The 26855-nt window shown below is 52.4% G+C and overlaps 1 protein-coding gene across 8 annotated transcripts in view; it reads right to left on the reverse strand.

Moving 5' to 3' along the window:
* Nucleotides 1-7477: 7477 nt before the first annotated feature.
* Nucleotides 7478-26855, reverse strand: part of PAX5 (paired box 5) — a gene marked incomplete at both ends in the record, with an annotated part of 186611 nt that continues 167233 nt past the window's right edge. For 5 of the 8 annotated variants that reach the window (XM_079705810.1, XM_079705807.1, XM_079705806.1 and 2 more), the window contains 2 exons: nucleotides 7478-7554; nucleotides 14356-14442. In XM_079705810.1, the coding sequence (XP_079561936.1) occupies nucleotides 7478-7554; nucleotides 14356-14442 (164 nt within the window). The remainder of the gene's footprint in view (nucleotides 7555-14355; nucleotides 14443-26855) is intronic. The other 3 variants (XM_079705809.1, XM_079705808.1, XM_079705805.1) reach the window with 1 other exon arrangement.

Here is a 26855-nt window from a genome sequence, read left to right on the forward strand (position 1 = left end):
CACTCTTTGTTGAATGAATGAATGAATGAATGACGTGGGTGTTACTGACTATTCTGGAGCTAATGAAATTGAGGTTACAAAACTCAGCCAAGGATCCCCAGCCAGTGAATCAGAGCCAGAAGTCAAATCCAGCGGGGGGCTCAACCATCACTCCCCACTGCCACGGCTGCTGGCAACTTGCCTGGAACCTCTCGAGGGTGGGGAATCTGCCTCTCCTGCCCCTGCCCAGGCCACAGTCCAAAGCCACAGCACACCGTTCTAGCTGCACAGATTTGTTCTGACCCTGATTTTATCAGGAGAGCCAATAAAACTCCCCACAAGCCCAATGGGCTTTGTCAAAGTTGTCAAAGACCATCTCTGAAGTTGTACAAACAAATGAGATCAAATTCTTTTTCTGAACTTAAAAAATTACTTTTATTTTAGGAACCAATAAAATTATGGCAAATATTTACAAATAATTATCTCACATAAAGGTTACATAAAATCAATTCTTCACAAGTAACAGTCACTCATGAAAAGACACACAGATATTGAAACTACGCCAATCTTATTGCAGGTTTCTCCAACTAACCTAAAATAAATGTGTTGCAGTCAACCATTTAACTTAGAATAAAACCACAAATTCCAGGTTTGACAAGAAAAAAAGTTAAAAATGAAACCAAAATCCCACCCCTCTTTTCTCCCAAGTCCCACCCCCCAGCCCCTGCCCTCCTCCCAACAAAAGAAAAATATGTCCAACATCTTTGGCAAATTGGCACTGCTGTAATTACATTCAAATATTATTACACACAAAAGCAACACACATCACTAAGAAAAAAAAACCACCAATATTTCAAGTCAATTATTTTCTACTAGAAAAAAAGAATACAAAACATACACATTTTTAAGAAGCATTTTTTTTTCAATCTGTTGGAGACAGATCATCTCCTACTTTCAAAGGCAATTCAATTGTGGTGTTTTTTTTTTTGTACTTTTTTTTTTTTTTTTTTTTTTTTTTTTACAAGTAAGCGTCTATGCAGGCATCACAAACTTTGGCGGTAACAGTAGATACGTATTTCTTTGATGCTGGAAGGTCAGTCCCTAAGACAAAGTCAACTGTTTCAAGGAATGAAAAGCAAAATCCACGTATCTTCCTGGCAAAGAGTTCCATTTGCAATGTAATCTGCATTTCTACAAATACTCCATGTCCAAGGCCACTAGAGACTGAAAAACCAGGGCATCTTCCAGCAAGTCAGGGCAAAAACCGAGTCAGATTTCCACTCTTGGCCCAAACGTGGAGGCCCGGAAGCTGGGGCCAAGAAGTGTGGCCTCACTGCCCGCTACCCCACACTGTGCTGGCGGCTTGGGACCAGGGCATGGGCCTGCCTCTTCCTGAGCCCCGGGATAGGCTGCTGCCAGGTCTGCTCATCTCCTCTGACCAAAGATGAGAAGAGCAGGCAAGAATTGGCATGAGGAGACTCAGTGCTTTCTCTGTTTCAAGTACGTCTGAGGTGTCGGGGTGCGCATGCCTGTGCGTGTGTGTGTACACTCACCTGGGCACGTGTGGAGGGGGAGGCCAGATTTGGAGGCTCTGAGCTTTGCAGGGTGTTTAAAATAGACTCAGGACTTATTTATTTTCTTTTTAGCTTTGTAGCAATTAATTGGCTATTGATTGGTTGGAATGTTCAACTCTCCATTTCCTCAAATACAATAAAATAGTTTCATTAAAATGTATTCATGCTTGAAAATAAGGGAGCCATTAAATGGTTTCCTTTCTGTTCCACTCCAAGGGAAATGCACCGTTTGTAAATCAAAAATCCACCCTCCAAAATCACTTGTTCTTAATGGTGCTTTTGGAGAAGATGAGGGATGTTGTCACGAGCGTGGCAATTGTGGGGATGAGGGGCCCCTCTGGCTGCAGGAGTGGGTGGGTCCAGGTTAGGATGGGTGAGGCTGCAGCTGGGCCTCCTCCAGCCAGGCCTCAGAGTCAGGGAGGGAAGCACATAACTCCCAAGGGGTCCCTCCCCCTGCCGTTCCATATACTTCTCTCTCCCTGCCAGGCTCAGAGCTGCCCGAAGCAGAAGGGCAGGATTCCTGCCCTCTCCCTCCTGCCCAGAGGCCAAATATACCACCTGAGACTGACTCCCTTTTACACTTCATCAAGATTCCCTCAATAAACAGATAAACTGCTGCATTTTCTCCTCATGTGGCTCAGGGGTCTAAGATGCAGGAAGAAGAATAGACTTACTGACTGGTAGTTATGTGTACCCTTAACTTGGAGATGAGCTAAACAGGACCCCTGGGAACATGTGGATTGAAACTCTAGAATGGCAGCGACGTGACCCTGAGGTCCCCTTTGATCCGGGGGGGTCCAGGAACAGGACCCCAGTGTTGAGAAATTACAGTGAATGAAAGATAGTCTGGTGCCTGCCTGCTGCCGGCAAGCAGCCCGTGTCAGAGAAGCTGCAGGTCCCTGGTCGGGAGAGCGGGCAGGCAAGGGGCTCGCTCCCAGTCGGCCCCCTGGGACCTGGCCGCCACTCTGGAGGCGCAGCCGCGCTGACAGTGGGGAAGGTGGATGGACACCTCGGCTCTGCCATGAATATGCAAGAGGAAATCCTGAGGTACGGGGACAACAGGGGACAAGGGGCCAAAGGGGCTGCCAGGAGGTGGGGCAGAATGCAGGCTAGGAGTCATGGCCTGACTGTCCAACTTTCCAGTAATGTATTTTGTTACCTTTTAAGAAATGCACTTGCCTTGGACCTCTCCGAGGCCAAAAGAACTAAAGGAATGTATTCTCCAGGTGCACTGGTGTGCGTGCCTGGAAACTGTCAGAGGCGGGCTCCTGGATGGGTGAGAGGCCAAGGCTGCAGAGCCGCCTCCTAGCAGGGCTGCCGGGGAGCTGGTCTAGCCCCCCGTGCTGTGGATCCACCCACTCTGGCCTGGGCCTGGCCTATCCAGGGGCCTGGATTTTTCCTCTACCCTTGTGGCAGTCGTGTCTCAGACATATCTTGTTTCCAGGTATTTGTCAGGAGTGCTTGGCTTGTTTTTAAGATTGCCTCTCCATGGCTTGGAGCTAAATTCTAACTGAAATGTCATCCAGAAAGGGGTGGCTGGAGTCAGAGGCTGCCAAGGCAGGGCAGACGCTCTGCATGTGACTTCTCATAAAGGGATTTCATCCTTCAGTGCCCTGTGGCCACATCTGGGGCTCTTCTCTGGGCATGTGAAAGACGCCGGCAGCACTGACCTCCCCTCGAAGCCAACAGTCCCCTATCCCTACCCCCTCCGATGGTCTACCCGTCCCGCCTGCAAAGCCCAAACAGCCTGCAAGAGCCCAGAGTGTGGGAGGGAGAGAGTAGGTACTGGGGGTGCCTGTTCCTGACACTGACTTGCTGGACAACTTGAACCTCATCTCTTACCTCTCTGAGCTCCCATCTCCCCTGATGCCCTTCATCTGCAATGAAGGACAAGGAGGTGAAGAAGAAAGGAGGCATTGGACAAAGAATGGGTGTCACAAGCTGGTGACCCGTGGGTCAAATTTTACCCACAGACTTTTTTTGGGGGGGCTGACAGCATTTTAAAAGTTTTCACACTTGAATGCCACTGGGTAGGGCAAGCCCCCACTCCCCAGGCTGCCAGTGCCCTGCAGAAGTGGCAAGGTCACTCCACCTGCATGGCTTGGGAAGCAGCTGGCCCAGGGCCCTTGAGATAGTGATCTGTGCTTCCCAGGGCTCTGGGCACCCCTGATGGCCCGAATCTGGGGACTGCTGCATATTGTCACAGCCAGATTTGAAGTCTGTTCCACAGCAAGAAGGACAAAGACAAGAGGAGTGTGGGGACAGCTCATGAGGCTGGAGCCCTGGACCCTGGGAGTCAGAGCTGGGCCCACGTCCAGGCCCTGTCAGGGCTTGTGCTGTGGCCTTGGATAAGCTCCAACTCCCTCTGAGTCTCAGGCACAGCAGGGAATGAGTCGGGATGAAACCTCAGAAGAGTTGGTGTGAATGTGGCAAAGACTCTGCAGTTTTCAGTGTTAATGGGAATCAAGTTGGACCAGCAAAGCTAACAACCCCCTGGCCCCTACGTCAGGCCAGCCTCTGAGTCTCTGTTTTTCCTTTCCTCATTGCAGGTCTGGGGGTTTCTAGGGGACTGAAGGGTGTTTCTAAGCCACACATGCCCATGACAGGAGCATGAATCTGCAGAGAATGAGGCCTGGAAATCTGAGAATTCTCTTTACCTCTGTCTTGCCGGGTAAGCCTTAAATCTCAGTTTTTTCATCTATAAAATGGGCATTGTGATCTTTGCCCCATGGGATGGTCAAGGATTGCAAAGCACCATACAAACATCAGTTATGAAAGGGCTAACCCTAACTAAGGCGCCTTGGGAAAGGGATATTGGGTTTGATATGTCATCAAATTTTTCTTGGTTACAGATAGACTAATGGTATGAAAAATTTTCGTAAAATCTACAATGTCCTTTTCAAAAAGAGCTGGAACACAGGGCTGAAGGCCCATGGAGGAATGCCCCAGGCCTCCTGCCACAATGCTGGTGAAAGCCCTGGCCTTGTGTTTTCCTTCAGAATTCTCTGGCATCTACTCAACAGCTTGTGTCCTTTGGAACCTTCCTCTCCAAGCTCGCAGGAAGCTCCTTGGGCAGCGTGGGGAACTCAGCTGGTGAGAGCAGGTACATGTGTGGCAACATGCACGTGCGTCCGTGTGCACTTGTGCTTCTGCCTGGCAGCCCAGGAATTAAGTGGTAGTAATCACTATAAATGCAATCTGAGGACCTGCAGAGCCTCAGGGGAGAGAGAAAAGGCATGGAGGGAGCTCATCACAGGTCAGGAGGAGGAACAGGATGGGGAGAGTGGTGCACTTGGGGCCAGGTGGGCTTTGCCAAGGAAGGACAGTGTGCGCCTTAGGTAGCCGGTTCAGGGAAGGCTGACCTCCTCCCAACAGCCTGAGACCATAGGAGCATCAGGATCCAAGGATGTGGGTGCCAGAGGCCAAGAGGCCGATGCTGCAGACCCCAGACTCCACCACTTTCTCTGGAAGGGAGGGAAGGTGGGAGGGTCCAGGTAACATATCTGCTCCTACCTTGCCCGGCAGGTGGAGGCTGGAGCTGGTTCATCTGGGCTCCTGGAGACGAGCTCTAGCCCCAGCTGCCTCCTTTCTTGGCACAGCAGGTTCCAGGGCGGTGGGTGTGCCTGCAGTGAGCTCACTGGCTCCACTGCTGCCCTGAGTGACTGGGCTTCCTCGGCAGTTCTAGCAGCTCCAGGATGTGGCCCAGAACCATCTCCTGCTGCCCTCACTGTCGACTTCCCGCCCCAGGGATGAGAGCATCGCTACATGCCAGGGGTCAGGGGGCCGAGTCCCAGCCTCACCTCCACCAGTCACTGCCTGGGGACCCCACCTTGCTAAGCCTCGGGTTCTTCTTCTATCCCACCACCTTGTAGGGGCATTGTGGGGTAGGGGGATACTTGATGGTGGCAAGAGGAGGTCCGCTCTGTCTCCCTGCACGGTCCTGGGCTTCCCCAAGCTGGGCCTCAGTTTCCCCTAAGGGGAGCTGACTTAGGTCTTCCTCAAAGCTGAGTTTCATCCCCCTAGGTGCTCTTTGTTTTTCACTTGGTCCGAACATTAGCAGGACTCTGGTGCCCCACTATGCCTACTCGGACGTGGAGGGCTTGCCCAGAGGCCCGTGTCACAGCCTCAGAGCCCCAGGAGAGAGGAAGGGAAGGAGAGAGCTGTCGGGTAGTTCTGCAGGGGACCCTGCTCCACCAAGGCAGCTGAGGCTCAGAGAGGTGAACGGTCTTGCCTGAGGACGCACAGCAAGGCAGGCAGAGAGATGCAGCCAGGACAAGACCTCTTAGGCCTGATAACCTCAAGTGTGGGCTCTCTCTGCCCCAGCTCTCTGCCAGCTTGGTGACATGCAGACATCAGGCACACTGTCACAGGAGAGGGCAAAGTCCACTGTCATTGTGGTAATTCACTCCATGTTTGGATGGGGCCTCTACCTGTCTGTTCTGAGCTGGCAAGAGATACTGTGCAAGGAGTTGAGGCCCCAGGCAAAGAGATGGTGGCCCTGGTACCTCCATTTCAAAACCATTCCCAGTTCACACACCAGTTCCTCACTGCCTGTCCTGTTCCTCTCCAGGAAGCTTTCCTTTGTCCCCCAGATCCTCCCAGGTGGCTTTTTCTGACCACTCCAGCCCACAGTGAGTTATCCCAGCTCCCATTCCAGGCTCCCGAGGCCCTTGGCCATGGCCCTGACCATCACAGCCCCTTGCATCAACAGGTAGATACCCACTATGCAAGTCAGGCACCCGCCCCCACCAGAGCACCTCTGTTCCTAGCTGCATACTAGGCTCCATGAGGCCGGGGAGGGGCTGGTCAGGAAGTTCTGGCTGACTGCTGTAGGTGTTTGTGGTCCTTGGTCCAGGCAAAGTCCTTTTTGTTAATCGTCTATGTGGCAGGGACAGGCTTGCCCAGAATCCACTCACTGGCATCCTGGAGGGTGGGAGAAGTGTCCATGGTAGGTGTCCAATGTGATTTGAGCCTGGGCACACCTCAGAAAACACATCCCAGTTCAGTTCAGTGGTTCCAGGGGCTGGGGGTCTGGAGAGCCTCAGGCCCGCCTTGGACCATCATCTCCTGGGTCCCGTCCAGCCCTAACATTCCAAGTCCACAATGCAATCAGTACCTTGAACGACATCTTACTTTAAAACAGTAGCTGAGGAATCTCCTAGACAGTTCTTTTTGAGTCCTTTGATACGGAAAAGAGCTGCTTGCACTGCACTGGGCCCAGGGAAATGGGGGCAGGAAGCCAGGGAGGGGTCTTGGGGTGGGGGTTGCTTAGAGCAAAGCCAACACAATGAGACTCTTAGTCCAGATATTAAAGAAGTAGCAATGAACAGGGAGCTGGGGCCTGGGGGTGGGTATCCTTAGTCTCAAGGGCATCTCCAAACACACCTTCAGGGGGCACCCAGAGCAGAGGGGATGCTCTGTGCACAGGTCTAACTCATCCTGTGACACGGCGGGTGTGCTGGATGCATAATGGCTGGGCAGTCTGCTCAGTTGGACCCTCGGGCCCACAAAAAAGCAGTAAGGTATTTACACGGGTGCTGTTGAAACAACAAAAGCAAAAACTCTCCTTCCCAGGCCTGGGGGAGGAAGACGGGTGGGTGGTCAGACAGCTAGGGGGCTGGCAGGCTGGGCTGGGACCTGCAGTTGTCTGCAGAACAGTCTGTTGGTTTGTGGAGACCCAGTCACATCGGGAGAAGCTCATCAACTGACTCTTAGAAATGGACGGGTGTCTAGAAGTCCAACAGCCCCTACCATAGAAGCCCAGAGTCCCTGGCAGGAAAAGGGGGAGGGAGTTTCAGGCGAGTGGGGGGGGTGCTGGGGGACGGTCTCATTGGGCCCCTCTGGCTGTGTTCGGAGGGGGCTGGGAGGCTATGGCCTTCAGTGATATGTGTCATAAGTGCTTGGCGCCTGCCTGGCTCCTGGGGTCAGTGACGGTCGTAGGCCGTGGCAGCTGCGGGCGGGGCAGCTCCTCGGGCAGCGGCGCTGTAATAGTACGGGGAGCCTGGAAGAGACAGAAGAGGCCACGGAGGTTGGAGGGAGACCTCGTGCCCCCAGCTCCGCACCGGGGGTCCCCTTTCCACCAGTGTCCCCTGCCTCTGTCCCTTCCTCCCCCTCCCCCAGCCCAGGCCACTGTCCTCTCTCACCAAGATCTCAGTCCCTGATCAGGGTCGCTGCCTGGTCACAGGTTTCAGGGCCTCCTCACCAGCTAGAGCTGGGGTGGGCAGACCAGGGCCAAATCCACCCGCCCCGCACCCTCCCTCCTGCCCCCGCGCCGCTGCCTGTTTCAGTAATTAATGTTTGACTGGGACCCAACCTTGCCCGTTCGTTTTCTATATCATCTGTGACTGCTTTCATGCTGCTAACTGCAGAGCTGAGTACTACAATAGCGACCACACGGCCTGCAAAGCCTAAAGTATGTACTATCAGGCCCTTTACAGAAAAAGTTTGCCAGTTTCTGAGCAAGATGATGAAAAGTCATCACTTCGTAGTCTGACCTGTGGAAGCTTTGTGACCTAGCCCTGCCGACCTCTGGATTTCCCTCTAGGACCACCACCCCTCCGGCTCACTCCCAGGCACCCCGCTACTGCAAAATCACACTCTGCAGCCATCTCAAATATACCAGAGGCCTAATGGCAGCTACCACAGGCTGAGCACTTCCTGCCCCACCCTGCCATGTCCTTTACACACGCTGTCTGATTTAATCCTACGGGGCAGGTGGAGCTAGCCTCCGCGCCTTTTCCACGCTCTGCCTCCTGCCCGGAACACGTTGGCTGCACCTCCACCCCCTTTCCTGTCTGCTGAATAGTGCCGCCTCCTTCAAGTCAGAGAGCCCCTGTCTCCTCCTCTGGGATGCCCCCTGTCCTGAGCCCACGCCGTGCTGCAGGCTGGACCACGGGCTCTGATCATCTCTTTCTGTGCTTCTTCCCCCTCGCCTGCACAGACAGCCTCACACAGGCAGGGGCTGGGTTCTGCTCTGCTCGGTGTCCGTCGCCAGCCCCCAGCCTGGAGCCTGGCACATGGCACGTGCTCGGCTAGGTTTGCTGAGAAAATGAGCAACAGCACTGAGTGAACCAACAATAGTAAAGACCCTGCCCATTCATTCATTTATTTTCCAACCCTATTGCGTGCAGCACTGGGCAATAATGAACAAATGCAGGCCAATGTTCAGAGTCAGGAAGGGGATCAGAGCTCTGAGAAAAGAGCTCTGGGAATGCAAGATGATTCTGGCAGGGTCAGGCTTCCTGGAGGAAGCAGGGTGGGTTGAACTTGGAGGACATGAAGATTTGGATATGTGAGTACGTGGGCGAAGGGCAGGGGGCAGCCCTGCTTCCTGTGACCTCCAGACAGAGCCAGTGTGGGGCATTTTGTACCAATGCTGGGTTCTTCCCACTGTCACAGGGCTGCTCTCTTTAACTGCATGCTTTGGATGAGGCCTGCAGGAGCCCTGCTCTGTGTTCAAACTCCTCTCCAGGGACAAAAGGGTCTGGGGGACTCAAGGGGATGAGCAGATTCTCAGAACCACAGAAGTTAGAGACACTAGTCCGTCTCTTCCTTTTACAGGTGGGGCTGGGGGTAGCAGAACTGAGGCTCAACAGACCACTCATGTGCCCAAAGCCACAGAGCCTCTCAGGGCCAGAGCCTGGCGTGGAATTCTGGTTCTCGGCCCCTAGTTCAGGACTCTTTCTGCCATGACACAGTTCACAGCCTGTACAGCTATGTCAGAGGGCTGTGTTTATCCAAGTGGATAGCAGCTGGGGTCCTGTCAGCCACTGTAGACCACATGTCTGCTGGGGCAGGAATAGTAAGCTTCTTAATTCCCCAGGGGAGGTGACTCATACTTATTCTGAAATCTCACCCAAATCCAAACCAATCTTGGCAATTCTCCCAGATGCCATAACTGGGCACCAAGGCCTGAAGATTGCCAGTCAGGCTCTATCACTCCTGGCTGAGTGAACTTGGACAAGTGGCTTCACTCCCCTGAGCCTCAGTTTTCTCACCTCTAAAAGGGGGGGGTCACAGTGGGGCTATACGAGGGCACCATGAGGTAAGGATGTGAAGGTGCTCTGGAAATGGACACTTTTCTAAGCCCTTTATGTGCTTTAACTTTTAATTTCCACAACAATTCTATCAGGTAGGCACTAGTATTGCCTCCATTTAGCAGATGAGGAAACTGATGCACAGAGAGAATAAGTAGCTTGCCCAAGGTCACGCTGCTAGGAGGTAATCAAGAGGGCAGGATTAGCATGTGCCACCGCCCCTCCAAACCCAGCCCCATTTAGTGGGTATAATTCTCCCTCCCCAGCCCCCAGGAAGGCAGTAATGGCTCAAGCAGCAGTGACGATGGGGGAGCAGGCAGTGCCTTGCTGTGCTGTTCCGGAAGGTATGGACACCAGTGCCATGCTGAAGTATTCCCAGAGATGGAATTTTCTGCTGCCTTCTGTCACCTCCCTGGTTGGAGCCCTGACTCAGACACCTGGCAGCCTCCTCTGCTGTCTCTCCTGAGGGAGGGGGCCAGTCGCCCACAGAGTATCTGCAGCGCCAGCCCTGCATCCTGCCTTCAGGGCCCAGGTGTGTGTGTGTGTGCGCGCGCACGCGCCAGCCCCGTGGGCCCGGGCATGGCACAGGAGCAGGAAAACCACAGGGGCTGCCCCTGCAATTGAGGGACAGGAAATCCTAGCTCGGGCCTCAGAGTTTCCCAGGGGCCAGCTCTCACCCTGGGCTCCGACTCGCTTCCCTCTCAAAGCCTAATCTCTCGGCCAGGCTGTCCAGCGACCCCAGTGTGAGGGTCCCATGGCAAAAATCAAAAACGCTTGCATTTACCGTGAGAAATGAAAACATCACCTCACAAAGCGCTCTGTCTTCCTGGTGCCCATTAGACCTCCATCTAGAATAAGCTTGTCCTTTCTTCTGTCATTTTTCCTCTCTAATTCACATTATCATCAATTTACTTCTTGACACAGTCATTCCGGGCTCCTACTCACTCTCTAATCCCTTTACAGTGGCCACAGGCGCTCTGGTTCTAATCCTAATTGACCGCAGCAGCCTTTCTTCCTGCCGCCAGCCCGCCGCCCCGCCTGCCCGGGGCCCCAATGGGATGCTGGATCCCGGCTGCCCTGGCTGGGCCGGGCGTGGGCAGACGGCAGGCAGCTCCTGGGGAGGAGGCTCAGCGGGAAGGGAGGCTCTCCTGCAGCTTCCTTAGGTGGCATTGCTCATCCAGGTGTGGGCGGGGTGTGTGAGGGTCCCACCTGTTTCCACAGCTCCCACTGATCTAGCAGAGCACAGAGGCACCTCAGAGCAGGTTTCCCCACTGGCACCCTCCCCAAGTAGCAGAAATACTCTACTTCTCCAGCCCAGTGGGATTCTTTCAGCTAAAGCCCTGAAGACACTAGGGAAAGGGCAGGCTGGTAGATGGGAGCGGGCCTGGAACTTATTTGCAAGACTGTGGCAGAGCAAGCCTGGCATCTCACTCATCTTCAGGAAAGTGGGATCACTGCATTCCGGGCCTCAAGAGAGCATCGTGTTCAGCTCCCGCTTGAATGAAGCTGCCAGTGGCCACTATCCTCATTTTACACCTGAGGCCACTGAGGCCCGGATTGGTTGATGACCTGACCGTGATTCCCTAGGTTACAGACTTGGGCAGGGCAGGGGCCATTTCTTATGTTTGTAACAGCCCAACATTGTTGAAACTTTTCTTGCGTTTGCAGAGTTTTCTGTGGTATGAGGCCTGCCTCTTTGAGTTAGAAGTCAGAACTCATTCTCCCAGTTGCCTTTGCTGCTAGGGCACAGGGCGTCACCTGGGCCCTGCCAATTAGAATCTCTTGAGTTTGACCTCAGTTGGGAGGGGAGCAGCTTGAGGAAGTGGGCTGACAGACTTTACCTGCTGGAGGTGGGTACAGAGGCAGGGCAGAGCTCTCAAGCACCCCAGCTGAAGCAGTAGCACAGAGCGGGCTGCTTGCAGGTACCAACAGTGGAGGTGTATATGCTAGAGCAGCCCTGGTGTTGTTCCTGGCTGTGTGTCCCATGCCTGTCTCTTTGGTCCTCCTGGAGATTCTGGGAGCCCCCAATATTCCTTAATAAATTCACTTTCTGCTTAAACCAGCCAGAGTGGAATCTGTTGTTTGCAACTGAAAGCCTGACAGATAAATAAAATAACCTGGCTTTCAAAAATAGATCAGCACTGTTCTCATGGCATACAAGGTCTGAGTATTTGGGACTCCCAGGCTTGTTACTATGGAGAGATGAGCCTCTTTTCCTGGCTGTAGTACTGTTCAGACTGAATTGGTCAGGAAGAGTAAGAGTACCACATCACACACTGATTATGAATACAGGCTCTAGAGTCAGGGTGATGGGAGTTTGAATTCTCATTCTGCTCCCTGCATGCTGTGTGACCTCAAGTAAGTTAATTAACCTTTCTGAGCCTCACTCTCGTCATCTGTAAAAATAATATTGATACCTTGTGCCCCCTAGGACTGTTGAAAGGATAAAATGAGGTAACCCACATGAGGGGTTTTGCCCAGTGCCTGCATAATTAGCAAGTGCTCATTCAGATGAACAGAGTTTTGGTTCTTTTTCCTCTTCTCCACACTGGTTCTGGCCCCCCTCAAGTCACTGAGCACATCCCAGCACAGATACACTTACCTGAGGCTCTCTCACCCCCAGCCTGTGAGCTCCCTGGGACATTGTCCACAACTTTTCCACACCAGACACATAGTCCACGCATATAATTGGGGATATGAACTGGATTTCACTCCAGCTTGAGCAGCAAAGGCCTCGGATGTGGTCTAGTCCCACCTTCCCCTTGACATCCCCTTGGGGTCCTAGCTGCCCACAGAATCAGGTGCAGACTTCTCAGTGTGGCATTCAAGGTCCCCCACCTGTGGCCCTACCTCCTACTCCATCCCTTTGCTATGCTTGCCTGAGCAGCTCCCTTCTCACTTCTCTGATTCTTGAACTCCCAGGCAAATAAGCCTATCAGCTACCTCATAAAAATTAGAAAAAGCAGCCATACTCCCGTGCCAGGGCTTAGGGCTTTGTGCCATGCATGGGCTCGATTTCAGCCCCCACTTGTTCCCTTGGGCAGTACACGGCCATATGTGGAGGCCCTAGGTCAACATGGCCTCCTTGGGGTCATATCCCCATCACAAGGAACCCCTCCTGCAGCCTGGCCCAGGTCTCCTCTGTGCCACATCCCCTGTGGGTCTCACAGCAGTGCTGCGACCAGGGCTCTCTGTATGAGGCCGATTTGCAGGGAGCGGCTCCCAGGCTCAGGCCTCCTGACCCATCCCTCCACCCCAACCCCTGCCGAAAGACTCTGGTTCCGGGTCAGCGTTTGCCTCCTGAAACTGACAACTGGGCCAACTCAGAACCCAGGGCCTCTCAGGGGGGTTGTTTAAGGAAAAGCATTAAGTAAGTGGAGACCTCACCTCATACTTAGAAGTAATTTTTACCAAAACCAAAAAAGAAGTCTGAGCAATCAGTCCACAGATTCAGCCCCTCCAGGAGGCCACAGATGGCAAGAACCCAGTCTGCTATAAAACGAAATATTCAGGCACAGGGCCTGGAGTGCTAGTTGGCATTGTTCCTTATTTCACCTCAAGTTTTGCAAGCTACACCAAAATGCTTTGGGTGGCCCAAGGCTCAAACTCATGGAAGGATTGCAGCCAGGAAGGGATGGTGTTTATGTCATTGTCTGTCCTAATCACCAAAGCAGGATGGGGAAGGGGCCAAGGCTGTGACTTCATGGCCTCCTTCGCAGACCCATGCCTAGCAACTTGAGTTTGAAGACACCAGGTTCTTGCTTTTTTGATAAAGTCTATGTTTCTCAGTCCTGAAATAATTCAGGATCCAGGGAAGTAACAGGTTCTTAATTAAGCAGGCCTTATTAAGCTGTACAGATAAACCTGGATGGTCTCAGAGGCCCTTCCATGCCTGACCTTAGTGGAAATTCCTCAGCTGACTGCTGGGGAGAGATCAGTGTTGCTGCCTACAGGCTGATTCACTGGCTCTGCCCCCAGGGTGTGTGACATCTGTGAGCCCTGAGGCCCTGCTTCATGCTCCAGAATCTTCAGCTCCAGCTGGCACTCACCAGCTGGTCTCATGTAAGTTCATTGCAACAAAACAAAGGGCTCTCCTTGGCCTTTTGAGGGCTGAGTTAGCCCTGCTTGGTCTTTGGGGTGGCCCAAATATCTCTGATGATGTACACAGATCAGGCTGGCCCCAGCCATGGACCATCTGAAGTCTGAGGCCTGGGCAGAGTCTGGGCACCAGCTGAACTCGGAACGGCATGACTTGGCAGGCCTTCAGCCACAGGGCAACCCATTTCTAATGGAGCTGGCTCTAGTGGTGTCCATGGCAGACATCACTAATCAATATCCATGCCTCAGAGTCCTTACCAAGACAGATAGCCACTACCAATCAATCCAAGTTGGTCTCCTGGCTGCTCTTAAGAGATTTCTCACCAAAATATTCAATGATTCTTAAGAAATATGTTACTCTTGGGCAGGCACTTTTCCTACCTTTCTCTTTCTCCCTCAATGGCCTTTTAAATTCTGTTCCCCTTCTGTGCCATTTTCCCTTATCCACTAAAACATCTGGGGGAGGGCTGAGGGCACAAGCAGGGCTGGAGTGGTGTTTACTGTCCTGAAGCCCCATCACAACTCCCACGTTGCAAGTATCTGGGGAGAGCTACCCACCCCACCTCAGTGACCGGACCTGAGGATATTGAGGGACCCTGGCCCAATGAGGGGGCCCAATGGGGCAGTTGATGGCCCAGGGGCCCCGCAGGGCCTCCGCCAGTACTCACCGAGCAGCCCTGGGTTGGGGAACCTCCAGGAGTCGTTGTACGAGGGATATTGAGGGTGGCTGTAGGGGCTCCCGGAAAACTCACTCCCTGCATGTGGTGGGTGGAGAGAGAAACAGGAACCAAATGTCAAGTCAGGTTCGGAAAATGCCAATGGCATTTGTCTCTTTCATAAACCGTGGGTACTTTGTGTAACCAATAAAGGCGAGTCCGGTCCACCCCCTTATCAAGTGGACAGCTGTCACTGGCATTGTCTACATTTTCCCCTATAACCTTTTTCTTATTAGTGGGATTGAATACCAACCTCTCACATGTGTACCATTGGATTACCATGTGCCAGGTGTTCCCTGGGGTTATTGGCCCATTTTACAGATGGGAAGACTGATGCCCAGGGTCTCTCACAAAACAGCCTGGATTCACCCAACCCAAGTCCAAAGGCCCAGACTGCTTGGTTCTCAGCAGTAGCCTACAAAGCCACTCAACAGCCAGCTACCTATACAACTGCTGAGAACCAAGCAGTCTGGGGCTTGGGACTTGGTTCTCAGCACTCACAGAGGCCACTCCAGGACCCCAGTATGGATGCAGTGCCACTTCCCATGTGTTTCCTGAGTGGCTCTGGACTGGGAAGCCAAAGATGACCCCAACTCTAGTCTAGACCTCTGTGCTATGAATCCAGAGGTAACTGCTCCCCAGGCCTCAGTCCAATGGGGAAGATGAGACATAAACTCAGGCCCCCGGCACTTTGCTGAGATGAAGGGACAAGCTGAAGGGCTGGGGGAGCACAGAAGAGCGACTGGGTGGGGCCTTCTGGGCATGGGGAAAGGACCAAGAGCTGCAAGCTGCGCCAGGTAGAGAGAGCAGTGGGTGTGGGCGGGCAGAGTGGTAATTGAGGATGGTTCACTCTTGCCCAGCTGTTTGTGGAGCCATGATGCTTGCATCTGGCACTTCCTTGTGCCCTCACTTCCAGCCACAGGAGAGCCTCTTTACCACTAGCCAGTGTCAGGAGAGGAGCTCAAAAATCCCTGCCCTCAAACCTTGCTGCCCTGACTCTGTAGCAGGACAGGCCCCTCCTGTCTCCTCCCTGTGGCTGCAGCTCCTGGGGTGTGGGAGCCCCAGTGCCTGGCAGCAGTTGTATAGGTAGCTGGCTGTTGAGTGGCTTTGTAGGCTACTGGTTACAGAGCATGTGGGCCCCACCCTGGCAGTGGTGACAGGAGTCACACAGCCCCATGAGACCACCCTTGGCACCATCCATGCTTCCATGGATTCTTGTTAGGGATGCCAAAGGGCAGGAGCCTCTAGAAGGACAGCCAGCCAGAAGTCAGGACCTGGAGCACTGCTTTTTCTCTGGGGGCCTCGCCCCAAGTGTAGGGGCCCCAGGGCTCCACCAGGTGCAGCAGGAACAATAAAGCAGGCTTGAGGGCCAGCCACTCCCAGCCCCTGGGCCCAGCCAGCCTCCTCCCCACTTCCACAGGCAACTGCAGGCAGGGCATGCGCGTGCACACACACACACACACGCACGCGCGCACACATGCGCTCCTCCTCTGGCCTCTCTGGGGGCCACTCCCAGCCTGACAGGCTGAGCCTTCCAATTCTCTGTTTTTTATGCCTCAGTGGTCAGGGTGTCAGGTTCCAGCGTGCAAGGGAGAGCATGGTGACAGTGCTGGGCCGCAGCAGCCCAGCCTCTGCATTTCCATCAGTGCCACGGCACCTCCTCCTCCTCCTGGGGGGTCGGGTGGGGGAGTAGAGCCACAAGCCGCCTGGAGAAGGGGGACAGCCACCCTCTCCCCAGGGCTCTGGACACCCACGGAGCTGCCCCATCAGAGGCGCTTCCTGACAGCACTGCGCCTGGCCCGGGGCATCGGACTACACCAGTAAAGGCCGTCTCTGAATCTCCATCTAGCAGCATCGCGCCTGTCTGCCAGGCCCAGCTCCAAGGCCACCTCTTCCAGGAAGCCTCCTTGATCTCCAGCCCTCAAAAGTGCAAGTCTCGGGCCTGTTCAGCTGGAGTTAATTAATCAATTGTATCCTTGTTGTCCATCCCGCACCCTCCCCCAACTCTGTCCCCAAATTGGCAAAGGGCCATAAACAGCTCCAACTCCTCGAGAGGATGTACCTGTCAGTGTTGCCCACCATCCTCGACCCTGTCGCCACCTGCCTGACTTTCTAGAATCCCACTCAGATACCTCTTCCTCTGGGAAGCCCCTCTCCTGCCCCTCCTGGGGCGCACCCTGTCTCCCACTGTGCCCCACAGCGCCAGATTCGCCCTGACCTGCACAGGGGTCTCCTGTGACATGGGAGCGTCTGTCTGCAGGTCAGTGTCTGATTCTTCTCAGCACCCACGTGCCACCCACCCCCAGTGTAACACCCCGTCCACAGCAGACAGTCGGTGCTCCATGAACCACCGGTAGCTTGCTGCCTCTACCTGTAACACGACGCTCTTGTCCACATGGCTCTCTCCCTCACCTCCTTCCAGGCTTTGCTCCAATGTCACCTCCAAACCATCGCATTTCCAATGGAAACTCCTTCCACTTTCCCTGCTTTTCTCCATAGAACTGATCACAATCTCACATATCTAACTTATTGTGCTTATCTTCCTTGTTAATTCTGCTTCCTCCACTAGGATGTAAGCTCCATGGGGGCAGGGAGTTCATGCCTCTATCTCAATGTCTACCAGGCCCTGAAAACTATTTGTTAAATGAATGAAAGAATGGGAACTCCTCCCGTTCTTTCACAGATGACGGCTCTCACTACTTCCATTATTAGTACCGATAGCCAGGAGTGTATTGTGCACCTGCTGTGTGCCCGGATTCAAACCAGTTTATCCGATCCATTGCCCAGGTTCCATCCACCACGCCATCCTGCTCCTGGTGGAAGAAATGAACCCCCAGGGACCCACCCTGCCTGGTGTGTTTAGAGCACTGGCATGGTGGTACCTTCGGCGGGGCCCCTGTCCTATGAGATGCCCTGTGAGAGTGTGCCCTCTGGGTAAGGGGAGCTTGACGGTCTCGGGGGCATGAGGCTGACCTCAGGGCTGGTCCAGCCACATGCTGGGGACTCCGGGATGGTGTCATTATCTGAAGTGCCACACAGGCAGCTGGCTGGGTTTAGGGAGTCCTCACCCATGAGATGTGGGGAGACAAGGTCCTCAATTGCCAAGAAAGCTGCCTGTCTCTGGACCCAGACTAGCTCGGCCACAAAGATGGCTGGGAAGCAGGAGACCACCCAGATTCAAGCCCACATGCTGCCACTGAACCCTTCAGAGCAAGGGCTCTGGAGCCAGACTGCCTGGGTCCAGATCCTGCGTCTGCCTCTTCCTAGCTCTGTGACCACCAGCAGGTTACTCAACCTCTCTGCGCCTGTTTCCTCCTCAGTAGAGTCAGGACAATTAATAGATCCCACTGCACGTGGTCACTGTAACGACTGAATGAATGATACACAGTGTCTGGCACGCAGTGACTGCTCAGCAAATGTCAGCCACATGACAATGACCTGACATCGGTCACCAAGGCCTCCTTGGCATCTAGAATCTCACTTAACACTCCTGACAGTCCTGTGAAGCTCACGAGATGGATGCAACTGTCTGCATTTTATATATGAGGAAATGGAGGCTCAGGAAGGTGGGGGGGACTTGCCCAGGCCAGGAGGCAACTCCAAGTCCAGCCTCCTGTCTCCCAGCCCAGGGCCCTCTGCCCATGTGACACTGTGACACTGCCTTCCCACCCTGGGCCTCTGTCTTCCATTTGTAAAGGGGCAGATCAGACCAAGTGATGTCTAAAGGCCCTTCCTATCTGCTGAGCCTGAATTTCGCTTCTCAGGGGCCACAGAGCTCTCAGCAGGGAGGGAGGCCTCTCCTTGAGGCTCTGTGGGCCCCACCTCATGATGAGTTTCTTTGGGTCTGGAGGCTCCAATCTCCTGCTGCATCTCCCCTGCTTGAATTCGCCACCATCACGACACCTGAGGCACATTCACCTTCTTTCCTTCAAATCTTAGGACTGCAGCTTAGAAAAGAGAGCCTGGTCCAGCCAAGACAAGGTCTGGGGAAAGCACTGGGGATGCCTTCTGGGTGGAGGGGAGCATGTGAGCCAGGATGGGTAGGAGTTTGATATGCAGAGGCAGACAGGGCATTCCGGGCACAAGCAAAGGTCTGGGGTGGGATGGACAGAGTGTGACCCCCGCACAGCCAGGTCTTCATGAGGCCCCAGCAGAGGCAAGCCACGGAGCAGAGTGGGGCGGAGCAGAAACGTTATGCATTTCTCCCTTCAGGGCTGGGACCCGGGAAGCCTTCAGACTCAGGAGGACCAGGACCTGGAGGACGGGCTGCAGGAGGTGAGCCCATGGTCAGGGAGACCAGCTGGGAGGCTGTGGTCACAATCCAAGCGAGAGGGAATGGGAGCCCGAGGGACAACACAGCTGCAACAACCACAGGCACGAAGCGATGCTCCTCCAGCACAGGAATGAGATTCTCAGGCATCACATGAAAGCCACACTTCTGGCTCATTGTTGGGTCACCCAGAGGTGAGGCCAGATGGCCCAAGACAGAGCTTGCACAATAGACGCTTCTCTTATGATTGCCCAGCACCACGGGACCCTTGCCTCATTCCACTAACTGATCCGTGCTTTGGGCATCTTTCAAAAATGCCAACCCTTTAAACTGGGAAACCTTTTCTTTATGCATTAAAAGAAAAGCTTCTGTGAGGCCTGACTGCGGTGCCAGCTCATGCCCAGCTGCTCATGCCCAGTAGGCAGTGAGACCTCCAACTGGGAAGCACACAGCACATGGACCCTCCTCAGAGACCGTGTCTGGAGGTGCTCCGACAGAAGCCCCAAGAACTCTCAACACGAAACATGGGTCATGATCTTCTCTATCTTCAGCCCCCCAGGAGCGAGCAGTCCTGAGGAGAAAGCAAGACTGGACCTTCTGCGACCAGGCCTGGAACTGGCACCGTGAGCTAGGCCCCCACACTGTGCTGGGCCACCAGAAAGTGGGGAGGGGGCAGGGAGGAGCCTGCCCACAGGGTGGGTGTGGGCTTCCCGTGGCAGTGCTGAGAGGGAGCCTGCCCCCATGGTCTGTAGTCAGCCTGCCACTTATTGGCTGTGTGGCCTTGGGAAAGTAATGGAACCTCTCTGGGCAGAGTCTTGTCATCTTGAATATGGGCCTAATAAAACACCTACATCATAGGATTGGTGACAGGTAAACGAGATAATATTATTGGAAGAACAAAACTAACTTCTCCTGTGCCAAGGAGACTGGGGAAGCTGGGGAGTGAGGGAAGACTGAATCAGTCCCTAAAAGGAATTTTAGAGCTTTATTTATTTTTATTGCTGAGTTCTTGGATATGCAAAAGGAGGCCCAGAGCTGGGTTCAGGGGTGGGGATAGTGACAGCTCACGTGCGGTGTGTGGAGGACTGAACGACCTGAACTGAGGGAGGTTCTGCTATCCAGAAGGAGAAAGCGGGAGACAAAAGGAGACGTCTGTGCCCCGTGGGGTGGGGGGAGTGAAGAGCATTCAAGAAGTGGGTGTCTAATTCCCATTTTAAGTCACCCACATTGGGACGTAAAGCCTGCTACACACTCAAATGCCGATACGACTGGGCTGGTGTTTTCTCCCCACGTGGAAATCGAAGGAAGCAGCTGCGTGCCACGTTTGGGCAGCCAGTGGGGTTGAGGTGAAAGACTGTGGTCCAAGAACAGTGTGGATCACAGGGCCCACGAATCCCGTGATGTCAGGAAGCCTGAGCCACAGGCGTGAGCATGCGAAAGTTAACCGTCCCCCCTCCAACACCCCGTCTGAGTGCAGTGAGGAAGCATCTAGAGGGCGTGGCACTCCATCTCATGATAACCCCATCCAAGATTTTAGAGCAGAGAACTCAGGGGCTTGGGGCCGAGGGACTTGGCTTCTCACTAGGTATCCGAGGGACTAGCAATCACTCCCCTCATTCCTACCCAACTCCAAGCAACTCACTTCTTCCCAGAATTAATGGGAAGTAAGATAGGCCCGTTCCCCCCACCACAAACTTACCTTACATTAAACCTCGCCAACCTCTGCTGGGACTCATAGTCCCAGATTATTTGGACTGGACAAGCTTGAGAGATAAGTTCCTTCAACCTCCCCTCCCCCAAGTCACACACCAGGCAGGGCCAGGGCAGGACCAGAACACCGGCCTATTCCCAAGTCCCCGGGCTTCCACCATCCCAAGGAAGACATCACTGGGCTGGGCCGGGGTGGGAGAGAAAGTCCTCCCCTCACCACCCTCCCCACCTCTGGTATGTCTGAGAATTTTCAAACACACAGCAAAGCTGAAAGAATTTTACAGTGAACACCTGTGTACCCACTACCTAACTCCGCCATCAATATTTTCTTATACTTGCTTATCATCTATCTCTCCCTCCAGCCTTTCATTCATCTTATCTTTTATGTATTTCCAAGTAAATTGGAAACATCAATACATTTTCCCCTAAGTATTTCAGCCTGCGTATCATTAACTGAAATTCATTATTTGTTTAAAAGTTTTTTTTTGACGTAAAGTGTACACATAATGAAATGCACAGATCTTAAATGTACTATTGCTGCGTTTTGACAAACGTATACACCTGTGTAGCCGAAACCTCTATGAAGATATAGAACATTATCTTCACCCCAGAGAAGGAAAGTTCTCTTTTGCCGGAGAAGAGGGTCCTTTGACCATGAGAACCCAGTTATCCGGGGATCTGACCAAGTCATTCCCCATGAACACAGAGCTCTAAGATTAGCACTGACATCCTTCCTTCTGTTAACTAGGAGAGGGCAGTGAGTACTTTCATCTGCATTGTCTGTTAGAGCAGGGGACAGTCCTTAAGTCCTTTGTGCTTGGCCGCCATATCAAGCACATTAAGGAAGTGATCAAGCGTGACGTCTTGGAGGGTATAACCCCGAACATCGAGGACTGGGTAACTGTGACTATAACAAAACAAGGCGGGCTGACTAAATCTGTTGATGCCAGCTACACTGTTTTTTATCTCCTCACTAAGCAGCATCCGGAGGCTCACTGGGCATGGACTAACATTCCAGCCGTTTCTCCAGCCACCCTCCATACAGAGCGCCTCCTAGCTTTGATCGCTCAGTGGAAGAAAGATCTGCAGCCAGAGAGCCCTGTGGCCCTAGTAACAAGGTACCTGTTATTCTTAACAGGACCACTCACAAATACAGCGAGGTTGTGGACTGGCTAGTCGAAAACGGAATAACTTCTGAGAGACAATGGCTGCTGGAAGACAAAGAATCCTTTCGCAGCAGCTTTCAACCGAGCTCAACAGAGCAGCACTGGAGAACGCGCGAGCCGAAATGCTCCTGACGAAGTCGGCCGAAGACTACCTGCTAGGCAAGCTTCCAGTCGGGGACATCACAAGGAACAAGGTGTTCCAACTTTTCCAGGTGAATCGGTACGACCCCGTCTTGGCAGCAAACATCCTAGTTCGCTGGGCCCAGTGGGAGTTCAACAAGTGCAACGCCATCTGGTTCTACAGACCTGCGACCACCAGCAAGACAAGCATCATGGAGGCTACTGCCCATGCTGTGCCATTTTGTGGCTGTGTTAACTGGACTAATGAGAACTTTCCTTTCAATGACTGGGTAGATAAGATGGTGATTTGGTGGGAGCTAGGAAAGACGACTAGTAAAATTGTAGAGTCTGCTAAAGCCATTTTGGGTGGGTCGGCCGTGCCAGGTTGATCAAAAATGTAAAGGTTTTGTGCAAATTGAACCAACGCCTGTACTTATTACCAGTAATATATATAAGTGTACTGTGGTTGATGGGGACAGCACCACCTTGGAACATAAGGAACCTTTGGAGGAAAGAATGTTCCTTTTTAGGTTCACAGTAAAACTCAGGCATGATTTGGGGAAATAAATAAATGGGAGATAAGAGAATTTTTCCAATGGGGCCATGACAATGCTATACCAGTTGAACCGGTGTTCGAGGTTCCTACAGGCACTAACAAACCCCACTTACCTGAGACCGCTATGAATAGACCAGTTGTAGTTTCGGTAGCGAGGGGATTTCCATTGCCTTGGTGAGCAGCGCAAAGCTCCCCATGTCAGCTGGAAAGTGCCCAAGTTCCCCCAGCTCCTCCCTCGTCCCCTGCCGCATCTGCTGAATCAGCAGCTGACACGGGGATATAAGGGCCCCCCAGGAGGCAAGGGAAAACACACAAGAGGAGTCTCTTGACCTGTTCACTGTGTGCACTCGACACCACTGGTCTGGCTGAAATAAAGGTGTGTCCAGAGCACAAGTTTAGCCATGATAGAGCTGTCCTGTTGTGCGAGGAACATAAGGGGTTGGCGAAGCCGGTGGCTTTGGATCAATCTAATAAGCATACGCGGGAATATCACATGCGCGTGGCTCATCACAGTTTTGACTGTTATGAATGTCATCCTTTCGACCCCACTGAGTTTGATTTGCCTGGTGATGGTGACTTGGAACAATAAATGAGTAAAACATAGATATGGCTGGCTTTCTAGGTGCCTCTGAAGAGTGGTACGAGCAGGCAGCGGCTACTTGGTGCAACTCAAAACCTGGACGCGCTGTCCCTAAACCAAACCAGCAGCAGCCGTGGCTTCCAGCTTTGTCTGGATCTGAAGGACGACCTAAACACTCTGCAATGGGTCTTGTCCTCCCTGCCTATAAGTACCTTGGCCCTTTTAACGGCCTTGCTAAGGGCCCTCGGGTCAACAAGGTGGATGCAGCCATGCGGGTCCATGACCTATGACAAAATAATCGAGGAGGGAAAGAACCCTGATCTCACTTTTAATTCAGCAGACCAAGAGCTGATAGACTCTCCCAGGAGATACCTCCTTTGGTGGAAACCTTGCCCGAGGTGTCTTCCAGGCCAAGAAGTGCCGACACCTATGGGCCTCACAGACACGCCCCCCACCCCCCCCACCGCAGCCGCTAAATGTCCCAAGGTCGCAGACACCAGCCCTGGAGAGCCCAGTCTCCCCGCGGGAGGACGAGGAGGAGAACGTACCCCTTTGGCCCCCCACGGATCCTCTGGAGTGGCTACCGCAAGAAGCGCAGGAAGCAGTAATTTGGAGATGGCTACACGAGACGCAGAAGTTTCAGACGCAGGCGGCGGCAACAGAGGCATTGGAGGGTCCTCAGGAAACTGGCATGTGATTCTCAATGGCAAGGGAATCTCGTCACCACTCGTTCCACCAGAACTTGGGTGCTCCCCTCCTACGACGACAATCTCTACAAGCAGATGAAAGGCCATGCCTCCGACATGTCCGCCTACTTGGGTTACAGCACCCTTGGGCCTACCTCGACTTCAACAGATTCCAGTGCCACTGGAGTCCCCGAGACTGTCAGCGGCTCATCAACAACTACTGGGGCATCCGACCAAAGGCTTGTAGAATCAAAATTTTCAACATACAAGTTAAGGAGGTCATGGAGGCAGCAGGCACAAAGACAATTGCCAATAACCTAACGTCAACCATCCAGATTTTTGCAGATGACACAGACCACCTGCCATATGTGATTGTAAGTGCCGCCGAGGGGTGCTTGCCCACTTTTCCCGGTGATGTTTTTATGTTGCCTCAGTACTGCACTGTGCATATGAAGAGCAAAGGGAACACAACCCCTACTCCACGCTTAGCTTTTTATTGCCTAGAATACTTTTCCAGTCAGATGCTTCGCACTGGCAATAATTTCAGTTTTCAATATGCCTTTGAAGACCTCCCTTTTCACTCTTGCCTTGTGCATAATCAAAGAGTGACTCATCTCTCCAAACCCCTTGTCGACCAGTACCTATATGGGTTCTACCAAACTTCAGCAGATGGCACAATTCAAACCACAAAAATTAAGAAGAGTAACTATGGGCAAAAATACACCAACTATGAGCCGGGCCCATGGCAATGCATGCAGAGGTTCTCAACCAATAAAGAAAACAATCAACCTAACATGTCTGCAGAGGACCAAGCAGTGGAGAATTGGTTGGCAAATGCAAAGAGCTTTTTTTTTTTTTTTGCGGTACGCAGGCCTCTCACTGTTGTGGCCTCTCCCATTGCGGAACACAGGCTCCGGACACGCAGGCTCCGAACGCGCAGGCTCAGCGGCCATGGCTCATGGGCCCAGCCCCTCCACGGCATGTGGGATCTTCCCGGACCGGGGCACGAACCCGTGTCCCCTGCATCGGCAGGCGGACTCTCACTCTCACTGCGCCACCAGGGAGGCCCGCAAAGAGCTTTTGAAGGCCCCGACCAAACTGCATGAGCAACTGGAACGACAATGCAGGGAAGGTGGTGTAAATAACACCTTGATAATGCAGACCACCAACAAAGCACCTACCCACATTTCACCAAAGAAGATGAGACTGAAACAACAAATATCTATGCAGCTACTTCTGGCAGAAAAACTCCATTGAGTCAAAACAACCCCAGCAATAAACCACAAAAGCAAGTGCCCTTATATATGGGTGTACAGCCTGGTCAGGTATGTATGGATAAAGACATCTATCTCCAGGGCCCTATTTGGGCGAAAATTCCTGACACTGATGGCAATTTTCAGCCTCATCCTAACATGGGAGGCTTTGGGTGCAAACATCCACCTCCGATGATTCTGCAGAAAAATACTCCAGTCTCTGCAGAACCTCCTGCGGCCTTCACTGAAACGCCTATTAAGTCTTTTATTAGTCAGTATTCCACTGGTCAGGTAACAGTGGAAATTGATTGGGAGGGAAAATCAGAATCCAGCAAACGCTGGAATCCAGAGATCCAATTCACAAATAATTACACCCCAACTGATTGAGCAGAGTTTACTCCTAATGAAAAGGGAGAATACAGTTATTTTCCTCGCTTTATTGGGTCAGGATACCTTACTAAGAACCTGTAACCCTGATCCCTCTATAAACTGTGTAATTCCTGAACCAAATATAAGTGTGTGTGTATTATTTTCGTCTTTTGATGTTTCCCTCTTATCTGGTTCATTCATTCATGGTCACAGCGGTAGTGGGGTTGGGGGTGGGGGTGCGGAATGGTGGCTGGTGCAACCGGAAATTAAGATTGCATCAGACGGAAGTGATGCAACTGGCAGCACATCACTGGACCGGAAACACGTCATCAGAAGGCGGCAGGGCTAGGGTTAGGGTTAACCTCACCAATGGGATGTGCCAGGGCGTGGCAAATGGAAAGCCCTTCCAAAGCTATTGAAGAGAATCAAGCTGAGGAATAGATGTTCTCTCCTCAAAGGCTCAAAAAGAAAGCAGAAGCTTAAGAAATTTAGGATAAATGGTGGATTTTCCCAAAACAGCACCATCTTTCAAACATAGAAGAGCTGGCTGTAAAAAAAACAATAACTATTGTAAAAAACAGTAACTAGGTAACTAGAAAGGAGTGATTGAAATTAAAAGTTTAAAGGGGGCCACAAGAAAAGGCACTGAATGCAGCTGTCCTGGAGATTCCAGGGCCAGGAAAATCGTCAGAATCAGAGATATTTTCGGTTTTCCCTTTGCTAAAAGCTCAGAGATGGCAAGAAAGTCAAAAATTCTCACTCTCACGAAAATTCTCAGAAGTGACAGGTAAAGGACTCACTGTAGCTCTTAATTAACCCAAAACGACACCTGCCAGATGATGGGGATTTGCAGAGCGCGCTGGGGGCTGACCCCATCTGCAGATGGTGGGCTCCCACCTCTGCTCAAGATCTTGGCCAGCTGTAATTAACATAAAGAAAGTCTTTCAAAGTGACTTCACAGCCAAGTTCTATTTCTGAAGGATTCAAACTGGGCTTTGAGAGAAAATCTCTGCAGAGGAAGAGGAGGAAGAAGGAATGATTTGAAAAGGACCATGAGACTTCTGCAGTCCTTCCCCGTGGTTTTGTAGAACTGCATAATGCGCCATGGCTCAGGGGTCAGCGGGTACCTGGGCATATACAACACTGTCTATGGCCAGAGTGATCCTGACCAGAGTACCCAACACAGGCACAGCCAGCCTTTCAAATATATTACATATTATTTATATAATCACATTATATAATATACTACATACGTTATTATAATATACATGTATACATACACTGGATATATACATACACATATACGTGTGTACATACAACATATATAACACCCGTATTCACAGATATCCATATGCACATGCACACACATGCAGGATTCTGGAGCTCCATCAAGCCTCTCTGAGTGACCTTGATCAAGTCTTTTCTTCTCACCAAGACTCAGTTTTCTCATCTGTAAAGGCGGTATGTACGGGAGAGATTGAAATAACTGACCTCAAAGGGCTTTCATGGCTCAGATCCCCCCTTTCCTATCTTCCCTGAACCCACCCCCAATCTGGTCCCCTTGAAGGCCAAGGTTTCTCAACTGTCTTCTCTCCAGAGCAAGACTTTCCTGGGCTCCCAACGGAGAAAGGAAAACCCAAGCAAACTCAGTAAAGGTCAGCCCTGTCAGCCCGGACAGCCCAGCACACAGAGCATCGATCTGTTCCTGGGAAAAACCTCTTCTCCCACCAGCTAGGCCAGCC

The sequence above is a fragment of the Hyperoodon ampullatus genome, assembly GCF_949752795.1.
Source record: "Hyperoodon ampullatus genome assembly, chromosome: 6".
NCBI classification, from domain to species: domain Eukaryota; kingdom Metazoa; phylum Chordata; class Mammalia; order Artiodactyla; family Ziphiidae; genus Hyperoodon; species Hyperoodon ampullatus.